General features: G+C 51.5%; 1 protein-coding gene across 1 annotated transcript in view; it reads right to left on the bottom strand.

Annotated features, from left to right (window-relative positions):
- The window catches only part of CRHR1 (corticotropin releasing hormone receptor 1), a 48,789-nt gene that overhangs the window by 12,001 nt on the left and 20,356 nt on the right, over window positions 1-16,432 (bottom strand). The window contains exons 2-4 of the mRNA XM_053570340.1: window positions 15,623-15,710; window positions 6,336-6,455; window positions 1,062-1,147 (exon numbers count right to left, since the gene is read on the bottom strand). Coding sequence (XP_053426315.1) covers window positions 1,062-1,147; window positions 6,336-6,455; window positions 15,623-15,710 — 294 coding nt within the window. The remainder of the gene's footprint in view (window positions 1-1,061; window positions 1,148-6,335; window positions 6,456-15,622; window positions 15,711-16,432) is intronic.

Here is a 16,432-nt window from a genome sequence, read left to right as displayed (position 1 = left end):
CAGAAGCCTGGGGCCCTGAGACACCCTGGGACATCCTCCCTCTGCTCTTTGACCCTCACTTTCCTTACCACTGGCTGAGAAAGTTGAGGGAGATGGGGGAAAAGGGCCGGAGATGGGGGACGGAGAATAGCAGCAACACCAGGAGGACAGATCTGTCTGTGCCTCTGCCACATGTCACCCTTAAGAGATGATTCATTGAAGCACTGTTTTTAATAACTGGAGACTGGTTGAATAAACTACTGTACAATGTGATATTGTGCAAATGTAAAAAAGAATAAAGATGCTCTTTATGTACTGATATAAAACAATCTCCAAGATACATGATTATATGAAAAAAGCAAGGTGTAGAACAGTGTGAATAATATGCAACATTTGGGTAAAAACAAAAATATATGTATTATATATATGTACAAATGTATATATATATACACACACACACACATATATACACTCACACACACATACAAGGTGACCATAAAGGTCATGTACAATTTTAAATTGCACATGAACTTTATGGCTACCCTGTATAATCATCGTATATGCAGAGAACATCTCAGGAAGAACTCTGCTAAGCCAGTGGCTGGGGCGGGGTGGGAGACATTATTCCCACTTGTATCCTTTGGATTTTGCAGTATCTATTAAAAAACATTTACATTTTTAAAAGTATCTCCAAGGACTTTTTCAAGCAGATCTGCTACCCCATCCCTGATTCTGATACGGCCCCGTGTCTGGCCCTTCACAAACTTCTCAGGTGTTGGGGTAGAAATGGGTGCGAATGCCGTGACTGTGTCTGGTCTGACCAGGGACAGTCCTCTGTCCAGTGCAAGCAGCCACCCAACAAGCGCGAACAGAAGGAAAAAGTAGGGGTGCAGCTCAGACTTCTCTTGGGGTACCTGCTCCCAGGCTACTTCCAGGCTGAAGGCTCCTTCTCCCTAGCTTTGCTATGGCAGGGCCTTGCCATTGGCCTCAGGCTCCCTGACACTGACTGGCCAGGAGCAGCACAGAACTCTGCTGGGGCCCTGGCCCCCCAAGTATGGGCAGCCTTGCTGGCACAGCCTCACCTCCACATTGAGGATCTCCTGGCACTCAGAGTAATTCACACGAGCAGCCCAGCTGCCATTGGCCAGGCACTCCCGGTAGCCGTTGTCTGGAAGAAGAAGAAAAGAGTCTGTGAGGGGAAAGCAGCCAGGCATCTATCTGTCCGTTTGTCTGCTGTCTACCTGTCCATCTGGGCTAGCACAGGGCCTGCTGGCTGATGGCTGTGACGTGACTTTGGGGACAGGGGCTTTCTCTCTGCCCCAGCCTCCTGCCATGTTTTGTGTGTTGGTATTAGGGGTCACTGGCTCCCCTAATGCCCACTTGTGGGCCACAGCATTGCCCACCCAAGCTGGCACAATCAGGCCCAAAGAACTGGCCCAAGGACAGATCTGCCCAGCTGGCTGGACTATTTCCTTGCACACCCTTATGTGGTAGCAGAAATCTCTGTTTTCGGGTTTTGGATGACAGTACAAGAATGGTGATATGTCATGAGTCAACTCTCACAAGGATATGCATGACATGGCAATGGAAGGGTAAGTGGTGACAGTTCATGTGGCAAATCTAAATGACAAGAGTTTCTTGGGGCAGGACCATCTGTAGTAGAGGTTTATGAGGAACGTCTTCACACGGTGGGGGTGGCTTACAGGGCAGTCTTGTAGAATGACCCCATGCTGGCATTTCCCCATTGTGGGCCTCATGTTGGAAGGTCATAGGGTGGGAACATCCACTGTGGAGGCTCATGCACAGAAAATGACAGGCAGCAAGAGTGTGCTAGGGATGTCACACAGGTGGGTCTCACAGGGCAGGTGTCTGCTCCCTGAGAGCTGCCAGGATTGCTGGAGCCTGGCCCTAGGCACTTGGAGAAGGCAGGAGAGTGCAGAGGGGAGGCTCTGTGTAGCCCCTAGCCTGGGCTGCAGCCCGGAGCTCGACACTTTGTGAGGAGATAGAGAGGCGCCCTGTGGGCCAACACGATGCCTGGCTTTAGGGCTCTGGGAAGGAAGAGCTGCCCAAAGTATCCCTCTCACCCTCCTAACTGCCTACCCACTCGGGCACCAGAGTCCCAAAACCCAGTAGGGAAGGGACCAGGGGAGCTCTAAATTCTGCTCGCAGAGGTCGCCCCCCTCCACCATGTACCCTGCTCTGACAGCAGTGGCTCTGAACCTGTTTCCTTCAGTTAATTCTGGCTCCGACTCCAGGCAGCAACTGAGAGAGGAACTGAACCCTGAGCCATCCCCTAGGAGCCTCCCTTACTGCAGGCTCCTGCAGGCCCTCAGGGCTGTGAGAGGGCAGGGAAGCTACCAAAGTTCCAGTGCCTCTGGATTCTGGAGCCCCAAAGGGGAAGACACTGCAAGGGAGCCAGAGGCCTGGGCCTGCTCGCAGGGCTCTGCTGCTGCTGGGCTGGGCTTTGTGAGTGACTTTCGGCCCCTCTCCTCCCTTATATAAAGAGGGGCTGGACCAGCAGATCCCCAGGAGACCAGCCTAAGAGCCTGCCTCTCTGCTGGCAGCATCAGGGCAAGAGGAAGGAGAGTTGATGCCTGCCCTCCACCCTGCCCAGGGAGCCGGGCCAGGGCTGGAAGGCTGCCAGGCCCTGTCTGCGCCCCCTCCCCTCCCCAGCCCTGTGCTGAGGCGCTGCTCTCACTGCAGCTTGCCAGTGGGGAAATCGGGTTAAGTGGATTTTTAGAGCTCTGCCCAGCTTCCCTGTCAGTGGACCCAAGTCTCAGGCAGCACGAGCCCTTGGGCAGAGTTGGCGAAGAGGCTGCTGATTCTCTACTAATTGCTAAATGAGGGATGAGCTACAGAGGGCTGAGGCTCTGTAGTGGGGTTTTCAGAGAGGTCTGGGGAATCCAGCTTCTGCCACGGACACAGGCTGCTCTGCAATGTCTGCAAAGAGAGGGCTTGGGGCAGAGGTCTGGCAGAAGGGGCGTGGGGGCGGTGGGGGCAGTGCAGGGTGGTTCCTACCTTAGGAGGGGAAGCACAAGGTGATGCTAAGAACCCGCCCCTAGACTAGACAGACTGGGGTCAAATCCTGGCACTATTCTCCCCCTCCCCCCAGCTGTGTGACCTTGGGAAAATCATAGAATCCCTCAGCTTCCTTATCTATAAGTTAGAATGATCTTAATAATGGCTCCTACCGCAAAGGCTGAGTATTTTCAGTTAACATGTTCAAAGAGCTTGGGACTGTACCTGGCACCTGGTATCAGCTGTTATCTTTATTATTATTGTCTTGGAGCAGTATTTATATAACCTTACATGAGATTCAGAACGTGTCATTTGTCTCCATCAAAGGGACTACTGGTTGAGATCGCAGGAGGAGGTTCCCTGTGCTCAACGCTTCTCTTGGTATCCCACGCGTGGGTGTGGGGCCGGGACTCCCTCCCAAGGCCAGTTCAGTCAGAGGGAGAAGGCACTGATGGGAAGAAGGAGGTGACCCGAAAGAAACAGTCCCAATAAGCGGGGAGTGGTTGCCAGGGAGGATGCGACCTCCTTGTCTTTAATTGCTGAGCTGAGCAGTCCTCCCAAAGAATCATGGGAAAATGGATATTTTTGGAAATGCTTCCCGTCCCTTTGAAGATCAGATACAGCAGGAGGAAAACATTAAGGAGCAGGCCTGGAAGTCCTGGCAGCACCTCATCAGTGAATGAATTAATTAGTGACTAATGATTAGGGACAGCTCTGGGCTCTCCCTTGCCTCTGATTGCCTAGGTGTGTTCATATCACCTCGTGCAGGGGCGCATGGGAGGGGCGTCTATGGCCCTGCCCTGACGTGCTGCCCCCACACTGAGAGACTGTTGCCTCTGCTTCTTTCCTGGTAGCTACAAGGGTTGAGTGAGGGAGCCCAGAGACAGCTCACACACACCCCCCCCCCCATGATCCTGCAGGTGGGGAAACTGAGGGCCAGGCTGGGATCCCTAGGTACCTTAACCAGTTATAGTCAGAGCTGAGGCATGAACCCAGGATTCCTGGCTGCCACTTGAGGCAGGGTGTGGAGTAAGTAGCGCATGCCCAGACAATAAGGGCTGTAAACACCTACTTTGGGATGAAAGTGGAGGGAGCTTAATGTGTGTGGCCAGGGTGGTGACCACAGAAAGCCTCGCCATGCTCCACTCAGGAGGACAAGGAGGCAATGGGGAGCCACAGAAGGGTTGACCATGGAGGCAATGGGGAGCCACAGAAGGGTTGACCATGGAGGCAATGCGGAGCCACAGAAGGGCGATTCCAAGCAAGAGTGTGACAGGGTCAGATCTAGAACCTTCGGCTGGGGCAGTGACACTGGAGAATGAGGGTTGGTAGGGTCAAACATGACAAACCGTGTGCAGGTGGAACTGACAGGTGCTGGTGCCTCCTCCCAGAAGCCCCCTGACGCACCAGCCCTGACACTGCCTCCTTCCTGGGAACTCCAGAAGGACTACGGCCACAGCAACAAGAGTGGAACAGTGGGAGGGCTCTGGTTCCGGGGTTCTGACCGTGCCTCCATGCTCTGTGACCTTGGATAGATTATTAGCCTCTGTGTCCCGATTTCCTTATTGTAAAATGAGCCCCACCAACTTGGAGACTGGTCTATTGTACTCCCCCCACCCCCGCCCAAACACTGGTCAGACTCAGTCCAGAGGTCCCTGTCCCCTTCTTCCTTTCTGAGTTTCCTCCCCTTGGTCCCCACACCCCTCGCAGTGTCTCTTCTCACTCTCCAGGTCCCTTCCATGGCCAGGACATGGTACAGACACATGAGGCTGTGTGATCTTGCTGTTCCAGCCTCCTGCCCAGCTCTGACATCCCCTCTTCCCTGCTGGACCCTCTCATACCTCCTTGGCCATAGCCCCCAGCCTTAATCCTCTTAATCCAACTGGTAGGGGGATGAGGAGCAGAAGGAATTGGGGAGCTTGAACTGGGAGTCTGAGAAGCATGTCATCCAGCCCTCTTGAACTTTAGGCAAGGGGCTAGAGGGCCCATAAGGGAGGAGGTCACACAGTGAGACTTGGAGCAAACCACCTAAGGTCTGTGGTCACCCCTGGTGCCCTCTTGGGGCTCTGAACTTGGGTGCACGAGGCCTCAAAGGTCCACAAAGGAGAACCCAATCCCAGGGATCTGGCCCCCACCCTACCCTGGGATAGGTTAGGGCAGGTGTTGCTTTCTTGATAAGCAGGGATGGAGTCATTGACAGGGGAGAGCAAATTAATTCTGAGCGAGGCAGGTGGCACAACAAGGAGCTGCAAAGCCTGTCAGGGAGGTTTGGGGCCTCTGGGGAGCGAGGTGTTTACATAAGGATCGAGTATCCAAACAGACCCTGGGTCACTCCTGCCCCATCCCCACCCCACCTATGGTCCTGGGATGCAAGTTCAGCCCTCTGCCTATGGATCTAAAACTCTGTGTCCCCCATATCCTGGCTGGAGGGCCCTGGGCAGGCCTCAAAACCTCTCTGACCTTGGGGGTCTCATCCACAATGGTGGGGTTATTCTGATGAGTCCTGACCTACCCCACAATATTGATATAGCTCAAACAGATTAACCTAAAGTTTGTCAACTAGAGAAGAAAATGTCAGACCTGGATGCAAATTTCAGCTGTTGACCTTGGGCAAGTTCCCTAACCTCTCTGAACTGCAGAGGCCTTTGTTATATAACGGGTGACAATGTCTTCCAGGAGTATCGTTATAATCACCAGTAATGAGTGCAGATGCCCACCACTGGGCCTTAGTGTCTTCATCTATAATAAAATAACATGTTGAGATAGATCAGAAATTCTTACTCTTGATCTACTAGAAGCTTCAAGGGTTCATAGAGACCCTGAATATAATAAAAATTTTATTATATATAAAAAAAATTTTTTGTTGTTATATATAGGTATTTTAATGGGAAAAAGGGCTCATGGCTCTCATTAGAGTCTCAAAGGGGTCTGTGAGTCTAAAGAGATATAAACAGCTAAGCTAGAAAGAGGATGTCAAAGTCTCCTTCCAAATACTTGCTTTCTAGAGGAGATAGATAGATAGATAGATAGATAGATAGATAGATAGATAGATAGATAGATAGATAGAGATAGCTAGTTTGGGGCTGTGTTGAAGCCTCAGTGACACTTCAGGAGGGTAGGGGCAGGATTGGGGCTCAGCACCTCTGGCACAGACCTGGCACTCCTCCTGAGGCTGCCCCCTTCTTTCTCTGTCTTTTGATGCCCCTCTCAGCGTTGGCACATGACAGCTACACCCACAAGAGTTATTGTTACTATTATTGTTATTTCTCCCACTGCCAAGCTCTCCCCAACCTGTCCCACCTCCCAGCAAATGGTCCACCTTCCACCTTATTCCTTACTTGTGGTGTTGTATCGGACACCATAAAAAAAGGCAGGGCAGGGCCGAACCACCAGCTGCCCTGCAGGACTCCGGGGCCAGCAGGTGCCAATGAGGTCCACGGATGCGTTGCACTGCAGTCCTGGAGGCAGAAATGGCTGGTCAGGCAAAGCAAGATCCCCCTCCCAGGCCCCAGATAGGCAGAGGACATTCCAGAGTCCTGCCCAACTTCCCACTAGCTCACATGCACATGCCAACTAGGGACAGGACAAGAGCAATGACCTCAGTGCACAAATGAGCATATCCTATGCAGGGGAAACAGAAGAAGAAATCTGAATTTAATACTAAGGCACTAGGGAGCCAGTGTGGGTTCCAGAGCAGTGGAGGAGCAGAGATGGCTGGAGTGGTAGTAAAAGCTAAGGTCCTGGCTGGCATTTGGAGGAAGGCTGGGCAGGCTTCAGGTCCCCTGCTCTGTAGCCTGAGGACACTTCTCTCAGCTCCTCATTTGGGCTCTGAGGCTTCACAGGAATACCCTGGAATGGGCCCAGCTAACCACTGGCCCAGCTCCCTCACATGTCTCTGGAACCAAACCATATCCACCCTAGCCCTGCCGGAAAGAACCAGCATCCAGGTGACTTGATAACCATACTTACCGAGCACACACTGTCCTGTGTGTGTACTGGCCCCTGAAATAGGATTCACCAAAGGGACTGTGCAGGGGGAAAGGGAGGCAGATGCCATCTGGGGAATGGAAAGGGCACTGAACTTGGAGTCTGGGCCTATGGCTTCAGAATGGGCTCTGTTCTGCTACTAATTTGCTGTGTGGCCATAGGCAAGTCACTTGCCTTCTCTGGGCCTTAGTGTCTTCATCTATAATAAAATAACATGTTGAGATAGATCAGAAATTCTTACTCTTGATCTACTAGAAGCTTCAAGGGTTCATAGAGACCCTAAATATAATAAAAATTTTGTTATATATAAAAAAATTTTTTTGTTGTTATATATAGGTATTTTAATGGGAAAAAGGGCTCATGGCTCTCATTAGAGTCTCAAAGGGGTCTGTGAGTCTAAAGAGATATAAACAGCTAAGCTAGAAAGAGGATGTCAAAGTCTCCTTCCAAATACTTGCTTTCTAGAGGAGATAGATAGATAGATAGATAGCTAGTTTGGGGCTGTGTTGAAGCCTCAGTGACACTTCAGGAGGGTAGGGGCAGGATGGGGGCTCAGCACCTCTGGCACAGTCCTGGCACTCCTCCTGAGGCTGCCCCCTTCTTTCTCTGTCTTTTGATGCCCCTCTCAGCGTGAGGTTGGCACACCAGTCTTGTTGAGACCCAGTGTCCCCATGTTAATAATCTGGAATTGGCACAAGAATGCAGACAAGCTGGGAGAGTCATGAACCAATGGAGGTGAAGGGGGGCAGCCTCTTCAGGCCTGGGCTGAGGCCTTAGCAGCTGCCAAGCCCTGGCTGAGGCCCGCCTGCCATCTCCTCTCTAAATTAGCCTGTCCCCAATCTCTCAGGAAACAGCACCGGGTTAAATTGGCTTTCTTTCCCTGCTGGACGCAGGGCAGTACTCAGCAGCACTTGCACCAAATGCTGTTTTTTCTTTCTAATCAAAGCTATTCATAGGGTGTTTTTGCAAATCAGGGCTCAGGGGGCAGAGGCCTTAAGGCCAAGTTGGCTTAATTGAAAGAGAAAGAAATCTGGATTGGGGTTAATGGACATGAGGTGACAGCAGGTCAGGAGGCTAGAGTGGGCCAAGCCTGGGTGCTGTGCCACGGTAGAGCCTCTGTGAATGTCATCACAGAGCAGTAGAGGAAGCAGTACAGTGACGAAGCAGGGCCATCCATGGCAAGGGTATGCCAGGGTGGGATTCGGCTGGGCTGGGAGAAACAGGTGCCACAGGGAGGGGAGGACCATATTATAAGCCATGTTTGGCTGTTTCAAAGCTCCTCTTCATCTATTTCGTTTGGTCCCCATAGACCTTATTATCTCCTTTTCATGGGTGAGGAAATAAGGCCCAGGGAAGTTAAGTGACTTTCCCAAGGACATGAGTCAATGAGTGAAAGAACTCACGGGCAGATGTTTTGGACTCTGACTCCAGTGCTCTTTCTATCATGTTTTGTATGTCAATAAGGAGTGGGGATAGTCTAGGAGGCTGCAAAAAGGGGACAGCATTTGAGGGCTGACTGTGCCAGGCACAGTACTTGGTACGTGCTTGGTACATGCTTGGTATGTGCTTGGTACGTACCACATCATTTACTGACACAGCCTTCCTCAGTGCATTGCTCATTCATTCACTCACAGTATCTACAATAGGATGTCCTGTGTGGCAGTATCTGGAACGGTGCTGAACTAATGCATCTTCTCAGTCAGTGTGTTATTTCCTCTCCCTTCCTCCCTTCCCTGGACAGTTTCCCTGCTCCCCTTCTGCAAAGAATAGATGGCAGGCAAGGACCAGACACCAGCCACAGCCAGGACCAGGCCAGAGCCAGGACAAGGGGAGGCCACTGAGTGAATGCGCTTCTTGGCCTGGAGGACCCAGTGTGGGCCAATGCCCAGCACCCTCAGTGCCCCAACCACAGACCTGCCCCTGCCCACATAGTTCCCAGACACCGGAACCCACATGGGGGTGTGCAGGGCACAACACCACTGGCCCCTAGCCTGTGGTTTGGATTCTACAGCACCAACCACGCTAATTCTCTCTGTTTTACAGATAAGAAACCTGAGGCCCAAGCACCCAAATTGCTTAGTCCAAGACACCAAGCCAAAGGCACCAAGACGCAGAAGTGGATAGAGAGCCGGTCTTTTGACGTAAGTTCAGGGCTCCTGCCACCGCACCCACGTGGCCCCAACCGGAGTACCCCACTTTGGCCCCCAGGTTCCTGCCCCCTGCAGCTCAAGAACGCTGAGGGGAGGTGCCCCCCCTCCCCCAACACAATAACGGGCGGGACCTTTATGTTAAAAGCGCAGAAATCCTGGAGGGAATGAAAGTCTGTATCAGTTAGAAAAGGAGAGGCTGCAAGAACAGAGAAGAGAAGCCAAAGGAAATTGGCCAGAGACAAAGATCCCCCTTTGCCAGAGCAAAAAACCTAGAGCTGGGTGGGCGGGGTTTGGGGAAAGGGAGGAGCCAGGGGGCGTGACCAAAGCACCAGGGCCAATCAGGAGCGGTGGCAGGAGTACAGCTAAGCTTGCACTAGTGGGCTTGTCCAAGCGGTTTCACAGAGCAGGTGGAGGAAGGAGAGAAGAGAGCATTAAAGCAGGGTGGAAGTAGAACGGAGAAAACCCTCAGAGGTCGACGACAGGGAGGAGGCAGCAGGGCAAGGCCTCAGGCGCCATGTTCCTGACAAGACGGCACTGCCCTGCCTGGGTTTGCCTCACGGGCTCGGCGCCCTCCTGCAACATGCCCTGCCTGGGAGTGCTTGCAGCTCCCACACAGGATTTCGGCGCACTGCCCTGAGGGGAAGGAGGAGAGCAGGGGTGCCAGGGCCTGGGGAGCGTAAGTTCCGTGGACTTGGGCAGTGTTGAAATGTTGAACACAGCTATACTAGGCACTGGGAGGGGGCGCTTTGCATTACAATATTCGTGCCACTCATTCAATCCACTTAACTACTCTTTGAGGAGGAGAAAAGAGGGGGAGGGGGAAAGCCAGGACGGCAACAAGAGAGCCAGGAAAGGAAGATGAACTAGAGACAAGACACTAAGGATAAAACAGGGAGAGGTAGACAGAAGTCATAAGAAGTATAGCGAAAGATCATTTCAAGGGTGTTGGGGAGAGGGAAGGTATTGATCTACCAGCTGGGAAGAGAAGGCGGGAAGTCAATCTCTGTGTCACTCAGCCTGGTAACTATACAGAACCTCAAGGTCCCAGGGCCACAAACGTCCAATCTCTCCTGCTTTCCTGGCTAGGGGGTGGTGGTGGATATGGTAATTCTGGGATGAGGAATGAACAAAGTAAGCCAGTCTTGTAAACTGCCAAGCGAAATTTACACACCTCAGCACAAAGCTCAGCTACCACTAGGAGCCAAGCCTTCTACACCTCCCTGTCCCACCGCGCCCCTCCTGGTCAGGGAAGGCATAGATGGGGAGGGTTAATGACTGCTCTTTAACAAGTGCAAGGCCCTCTATGGCTGGGTTCTGCATCTGTGGATTCAACCAATGAAAGACAGAAAATATGCGAAGAAAAAAAAGTGCACTGAACACATACAGACTATTTTTTTCTTGTTATTATTCCCTAAACAATACAGTTTAACAATTATTTACATTGCAAGTAATGTAGAGATGATTCCATATATAGGAAGATACACATGGGTTGTATGCAAATAATATATCATTTAACATCAGGGACTTGAGTATCTGAGAATTTTGGTATCCCAAGGGGACCCTGGAACCAATCCCCATGGATACCAAGGGACAACTATTTTACTACGTAAGAAATTCTCTAGGGGCTGGGGATATAATAATGAATAAAATAAATGTCCTGCCCTCATGGTACTTACATTCTAGTGGGGAGATAGCAACCTCCCCCTTACATACGCAAACACATTTGTTAACCACTGAGAAATACTGTGAGGAAAACTAAGTGGTGCAAGGAGATGAAGACTGACAGGTGCTATTTTAATTTGGTGGTCTCTAAACTACTAAAATTGGCCTGCATGGGGGTGGCTCATGCTGGTAATCTTGGGATTACCAGGATTACTCTGGGAAACCGAGATCGGTAGATTGCTTGAGCTCAGGAGTTCAAGACCAGCCTAAGCAAGAGCGAGACCCTGTCTGTTTCTCTAAAAACAGAAAAATTAGCTGGGTGTTGGTGTAGGGGCCTACAGTCCCAGCTACTTGGGAAGCTGAGGCAAGAGGATCATTTGAGCCCAAGAATTTGAGGTTGCTGTGATCAATGATGATGCCACGGTACTCGACCCAGGGTGACTGAGTGAAACTCTATCTTAAAAAAAGAAAGAGAGAGAGAGAGAGAAAGAAGGAAAGAAAGAAAGAATTAAAATTTAAGCTGAAACCTAGAGGAACAAGGGAACTATGTGCATATGCAGGGGAAGAATATTCTAGGCAGAGGGAATGGCAAACACAGAGGCCCAGAGGCATGTGTGTGCCTGAAGTGCTGACTTTCCTATCATTCAGGGGCTCACCCCCTCATTGTTAGGGCAGTAAATCTCTTTAGGGTCTTGCCTGGTTGGGGGTGGGGGCAACCTGGTCACCGTGGGCCTTCATGTGGAGGGGTGGCCTGGGGGACACCAGGCCAAAAGTCAAGCAGGCTAAAGAACGCATAAAATAAGTCCTCTGTCTTCCTCCTTCCCCACACATGCACACAGCAAAGGCGCGCGGCAGCACTGGTCAGACTGCCCCAGATCGCTGTGCATGGAGGGGAGGAGAGGGAACAGTATGAGGACTCCCACCTGCCTCTGGAAAAAGCCTGTTGAATCAGGGTTCTGTTGGGGGGTGGGGGGATGTTGCTTTAATGAATAGATAAGAACCCTTTGAAGTTGGCCTATTTAATGCTCATGTACAATTGGCGCTGGTTTCTTCTCCCAAGTAGTTCCCTTCCCATCAGGCTGAAGGTCTAAACATGCTCAGCTTATCACTTCACAAGGAAACTGGAACCTGGCTCCTGTCTTGAGCTATGTTGGGTCTTCCATCAGGGTCTTCTGAATGAACCACGAAGTAGGCAGGCACTTGGCAGCAGCCCTGGCTGGGAAGCCCATCCCCCTCATTTGGTTTAAACCCAGGAGGGACTCAGCCAAGGCTGCCCAGAGGGGAGCAGGCAGGTGGTCCAAGGGCAGCCTCTGAAATACACATTCTTGCCCATTCAGACAAATGTACTGCTGGGATGGCTGGGCAGAGCTCATGCCTGGGTTGTCTGCCATGGAGAAGGTGGCAGAGATTCCTGGTCTTTGCTCCACCACCTTGTGGTTGAGCTGCCTCCTCTTTGGCTGGGCAGAGAAGAAAGATGCCTGTGTAGGGTGTGTGATATATCAGGACAATTGGGTGGGAGCCTCCCTTCCTGTGGGCTTGGGGGCTCTTTGGTTTTGCATCCTCAGTACCTAGCACAGTGCCAGGCACATAGTAGGTGCTGAGGAAAACTTTGGGCCATGTGTATACCTAACATGGGTATAGGAAACTGCAGGGTTGATGCTGCAACCCTAGATGACTGACTATGCTAAGCGCTGGGCACCATGGCTTCCTGGGTGGCCATGTAAAAAAATGTGGTTCTGATGTTAAAGTCTGGAATGAGGCCCACTTGGCTTTAAATCTTGAGGCCGTGGCTTAGTAACTGTGTATGCCTGAGCAAGTTACTTAATCTTTGAGCCTCAGGTTCCTCTTCTGTAAAACAGGGAGAAAAATACTTCCTGACTGCATTGTTCTGATGACTGAATGAGATTGAAGCGCTTAGGATGGTATCCAACACATAGTTAGCACTGAATAAACCCCAGCTATTATTAATTACTATCATTCAATGCCTTAGGACTGGAGATGGGAACTGATAACCCGAGGTCCTTGTCCATTCTGATTTCATTTATCTGTAAGGTTATTAGTTCATAATTCTATTAATTCCTGGCATTGTCAGATTCATGCCATGATTTTATGAATTGCCAAGTCTGTGATCTGCTACAGGATGGGACCTCAGCCCTGGGGAGCCTCCGTCTCCCTGCTTCTGGCATGAGGCATGTGAAAGGCCCCCCAAAGACCCTGGCTCAGTGTCACCCGCGCTGGCCAGACGCCCATCCATCTGTCCCAGTCCCTCCACCCTACCTTCACCATCTGTCTCTACCAGTGCCCATTGGTCTGAGTAGGTCTCAGAGTCAGAAGACAAATGGCCCGTTATCAGAGGCCATTGTGGAAAGTGATGGATTGTGTGCCATAAAGCCAGGCTGACTGGGCCAGGCTGGGGGTCGGGGCATAGAGTGCAAATCACTGGGGAATGAACACCATTCATCACAGATTATTGCCTCCAAGGACAGGTGACAACTCCATGGGCCCAGGGATGTCACTGCTCCTGAGCATAACCAAGCTCATAGAGCCTGACCAGGACATAGAAGTTGGAGCGGGGAGCAGGGCCTTTCCTGCCAGGCCCAGTGTCTAAGTTGGTCTTCCCCCTCCCCATCCCTCTCCCCCAGAACTCCAGACCCTTGCTCAAGAACTTCCTTCCCTGTTCCCCACAGCCCAACATAACTGCCTTTATGACCAGATGCTCTGGACTCCCAGTACCTCCCCAGCCTTACCATTCCTCCCTCTTCACCGCCCCCTGATCCTGCCATCAAACCCACCTACTGGTACTTGATCAACTCTTGCTTTGGCTTAGGGCACTGGCTCTTTTCTGCCAATTCACACTGAGAGTCTCTCTTAAAATACACCTTGAAACCTCCTACTTCAGGGAGCCTTCTTGGATTTGCACCACCCCAATCCTAACCTCCCTGCCACCTCCATTGTAATAAGCAATTCATGGCAAGTACCTTCTATTCATTCAGCTATACAGTAAGCTTTTTAAGTCTGCTGATGTCACCAACAGTAATAATAACCTACAGGGGCACGGCACACTAGTTTGTGAAATATTGCCACAAAACTTAGTGTATTTAATCTCGGAAGAGATCCTTGAGGCAGGTGCTACCCCCCACCCTTTACAGTTAGGTAAAGTGAAGCTCAAGGGTTGAGGACATCCCTATGGCTGCCAGTACCCCCTGCCCTGTGCCAGGACATAACTGAGCACCTGTTATTAGCTAGCACGGGAACCCAGTCTGTCTTCTCCAAGTCCTTTGTCATTCCCCTAACTCCAGGCCCTCCCTAGTGAAGAACAGCTGCCCAGGTAGCAGCTGCTCTGAGCTGTAGAAGCCTCCTGTCCCTGCAGGCCCAGATTTAAAAACAAATGCCTCCCCTCCTGCTGACACACTTGAATCTGCTTCTCCACTAGCACACCTCTTGCACGCTCCACCTCACAGCACGTGCATTTGTGGACTTGAGTCTTGGACTAGACTGTGAGCCTCTATTTGTTCCCCTAGTGCCTTACATGAGGCCTGATGCATAGTAGGTGCTCAATTAATGAGCTGGAGCCACTTAAGGAGAGAAATGAACAGGAAGATCGGCTTGGCGCCTGAAGCTCAATGAGTAGGACGCCAGCTACATACACCAAAGCTGGTGGGGTCAAACCCGGCCCAGGCCTGCTAAACAACAATGACAACTGCAATCAAAAATAACTGGGCCTTGTGGCAGGTGCCTGTAGTCCCAGCTACTCAGAAGGCTGAGGCAAGAGAATCGCTTAAGTCCAAGAGTTTGAGGTTGCTGTGAGCTGTGACACCACAGCACTCTACTGAGGGCGACATAGTGAGACTCTGTCTCAAAAAAAAAAAAAGAAGAGGAACATAAATTCCCAGAGGACCCTCAAGTGTCGGGGACCCTCTTCAGTTTTGCCTGGCAGCAGCCATCCCCAAGATCACACCAAAAGTTAGAAAAGGCATGGCTTTGGGAGCCCTAAAAGACCCAGCTTTGGGCACCTGCCACTGTCATGGCATTAGTGGCTGTGTGATCCCAGAGGAGTTATATAACTCTTATGTGGCTCAGTTTCCTCGTTTGTACAAATGTCAGGTTTTAAACTCCTGTGAGGGTGAGATAAGATGATTATACCAAAGCACTTTGTAAGCGGCGAAGTCCCACAGGCGTTGGTCACACCTGCAGTGACGCAGTCTTTTCTGTCGGGGAGATGTAGCGCACATGCTAGAGGCCACATCCAGAAGCCGGGGTGCCTGGGCTCCACTCACTGCTCTGGCACTTACTCGTTCTTCTCTGTGCCTCAGTTTCCTTATGTGCACAGAAGGATCATGGCAGCTATCCCCAAAGGACCTCGTGAGAACTGAGTTATCACATCCTGGAAGAGTGCCCGGCACGTAGTTAGCACCATATAGTATCACACTCTGGGCACCATTAGCAGCGGAAGCAGCAGCCTTTCTTCCTCACCTCGTGTCTCCCGAGTCACAGCCCAGCAGCCAGAGCGGAGCTGCCACCGCCTGGTGCCCTCACTAAGGCAGGGAAGAGAGCCACTGGTGTGCTTGCTGCGGGCTCCTCCTGTGCCCACAATGGGTGCTGGTAACCAACCGAAGCTTTCTTTCCCACCAAACTTACAACCAACGTCAGGATCCTGCTCAACAGGGCACTCCCCGGTGACATGAAGAATTGCCTGGAGCCTTGAGGAGAAAATCTCTCTGCTGCTTATACTTTAAGGTCTGGTCTATGTGCAGGCCTTGGGAGACCTGGGGCAGGAGGGACTGTAGTGGCCTGGAGCCTTGCAGGAGTAGGTTGGGGGGACTCACCTGAGATGTTGCTAGCTGGAGACAGACTCTCGCAGTGCTGGTCCTGGAGGGAGGCACACACAGGGTTCAGCGCCAGGAGGAGAAGGGCCTAGGGGCAGAGGGAAGTGAAGGACATGGTTAGGCTGGTGCCATGAGCAGTCTGGACTATGATTTCCTGTCTCAGGAATTCCAGATACTTGCCCCCACCTCTCTTCCCTCCCTCCAGGTCCTCTCTGCCTGGAAGGTCTGAGTTGCACGTGGAGGAGCCTGGAAGGGACGCTGATACGAGAAGGAGCCAGAGCTTCCAGGACACAGTGAATTTTATCCCATTGTGGGGGCTAGATTGCTACAGCAGGAAGCCACCTCCAACACACATGTCCCCTCCACACACACACACACACACACACACACGCCTCCCACTGGCCTGCTGAGCACCACGGGCTCACAGATCCTCATTACTGCACCTGCCTCTCCCCACACCCCTCCCTCCAGGGGTGGCCTCTTGTCAGGGAACTGCTTCTGGGACCCTCAACCCCGCCTGACTAATTACTAGTCACTATAACTGTGCCTCGGCAGTTTATCAGGTGCTTTTATTATACTTTTTTTTTTTTTTTTTAGAGACAGAGCCTCAAACTGTCGCCCTGGGTAGAGTGCTGTGGCATCACAACTCATAGCAACCTTCAACTCCTGGGCTCAAGCGATTCTCCTGCCTCTGCCTCCCAAGTAGCCAGGACTACATGCACCTGCCACAACGCCCAGCTATTTTTCGGTTGCAGCCGTCATTGTTGTTTGGTGGACTCGGGCTGGATTTGAACCTGCCAGCTCAGGTAT

Source organism: Nycticebus coucang, chromosome 18 (genome assembly GCF_027406575.1).
Source record: "Nycticebus coucang isolate mNycCou1 chromosome 18, mNycCou1.pri, whole genome shotgun sequence".
Lineage (NCBI taxonomy): Eukaryota > Metazoa > Chordata > Mammalia > Primates > Lorisidae > Nycticebus > Nycticebus coucang.
This window is presented reverse-complemented; position numbering and strand designations above follow the sequence as displayed.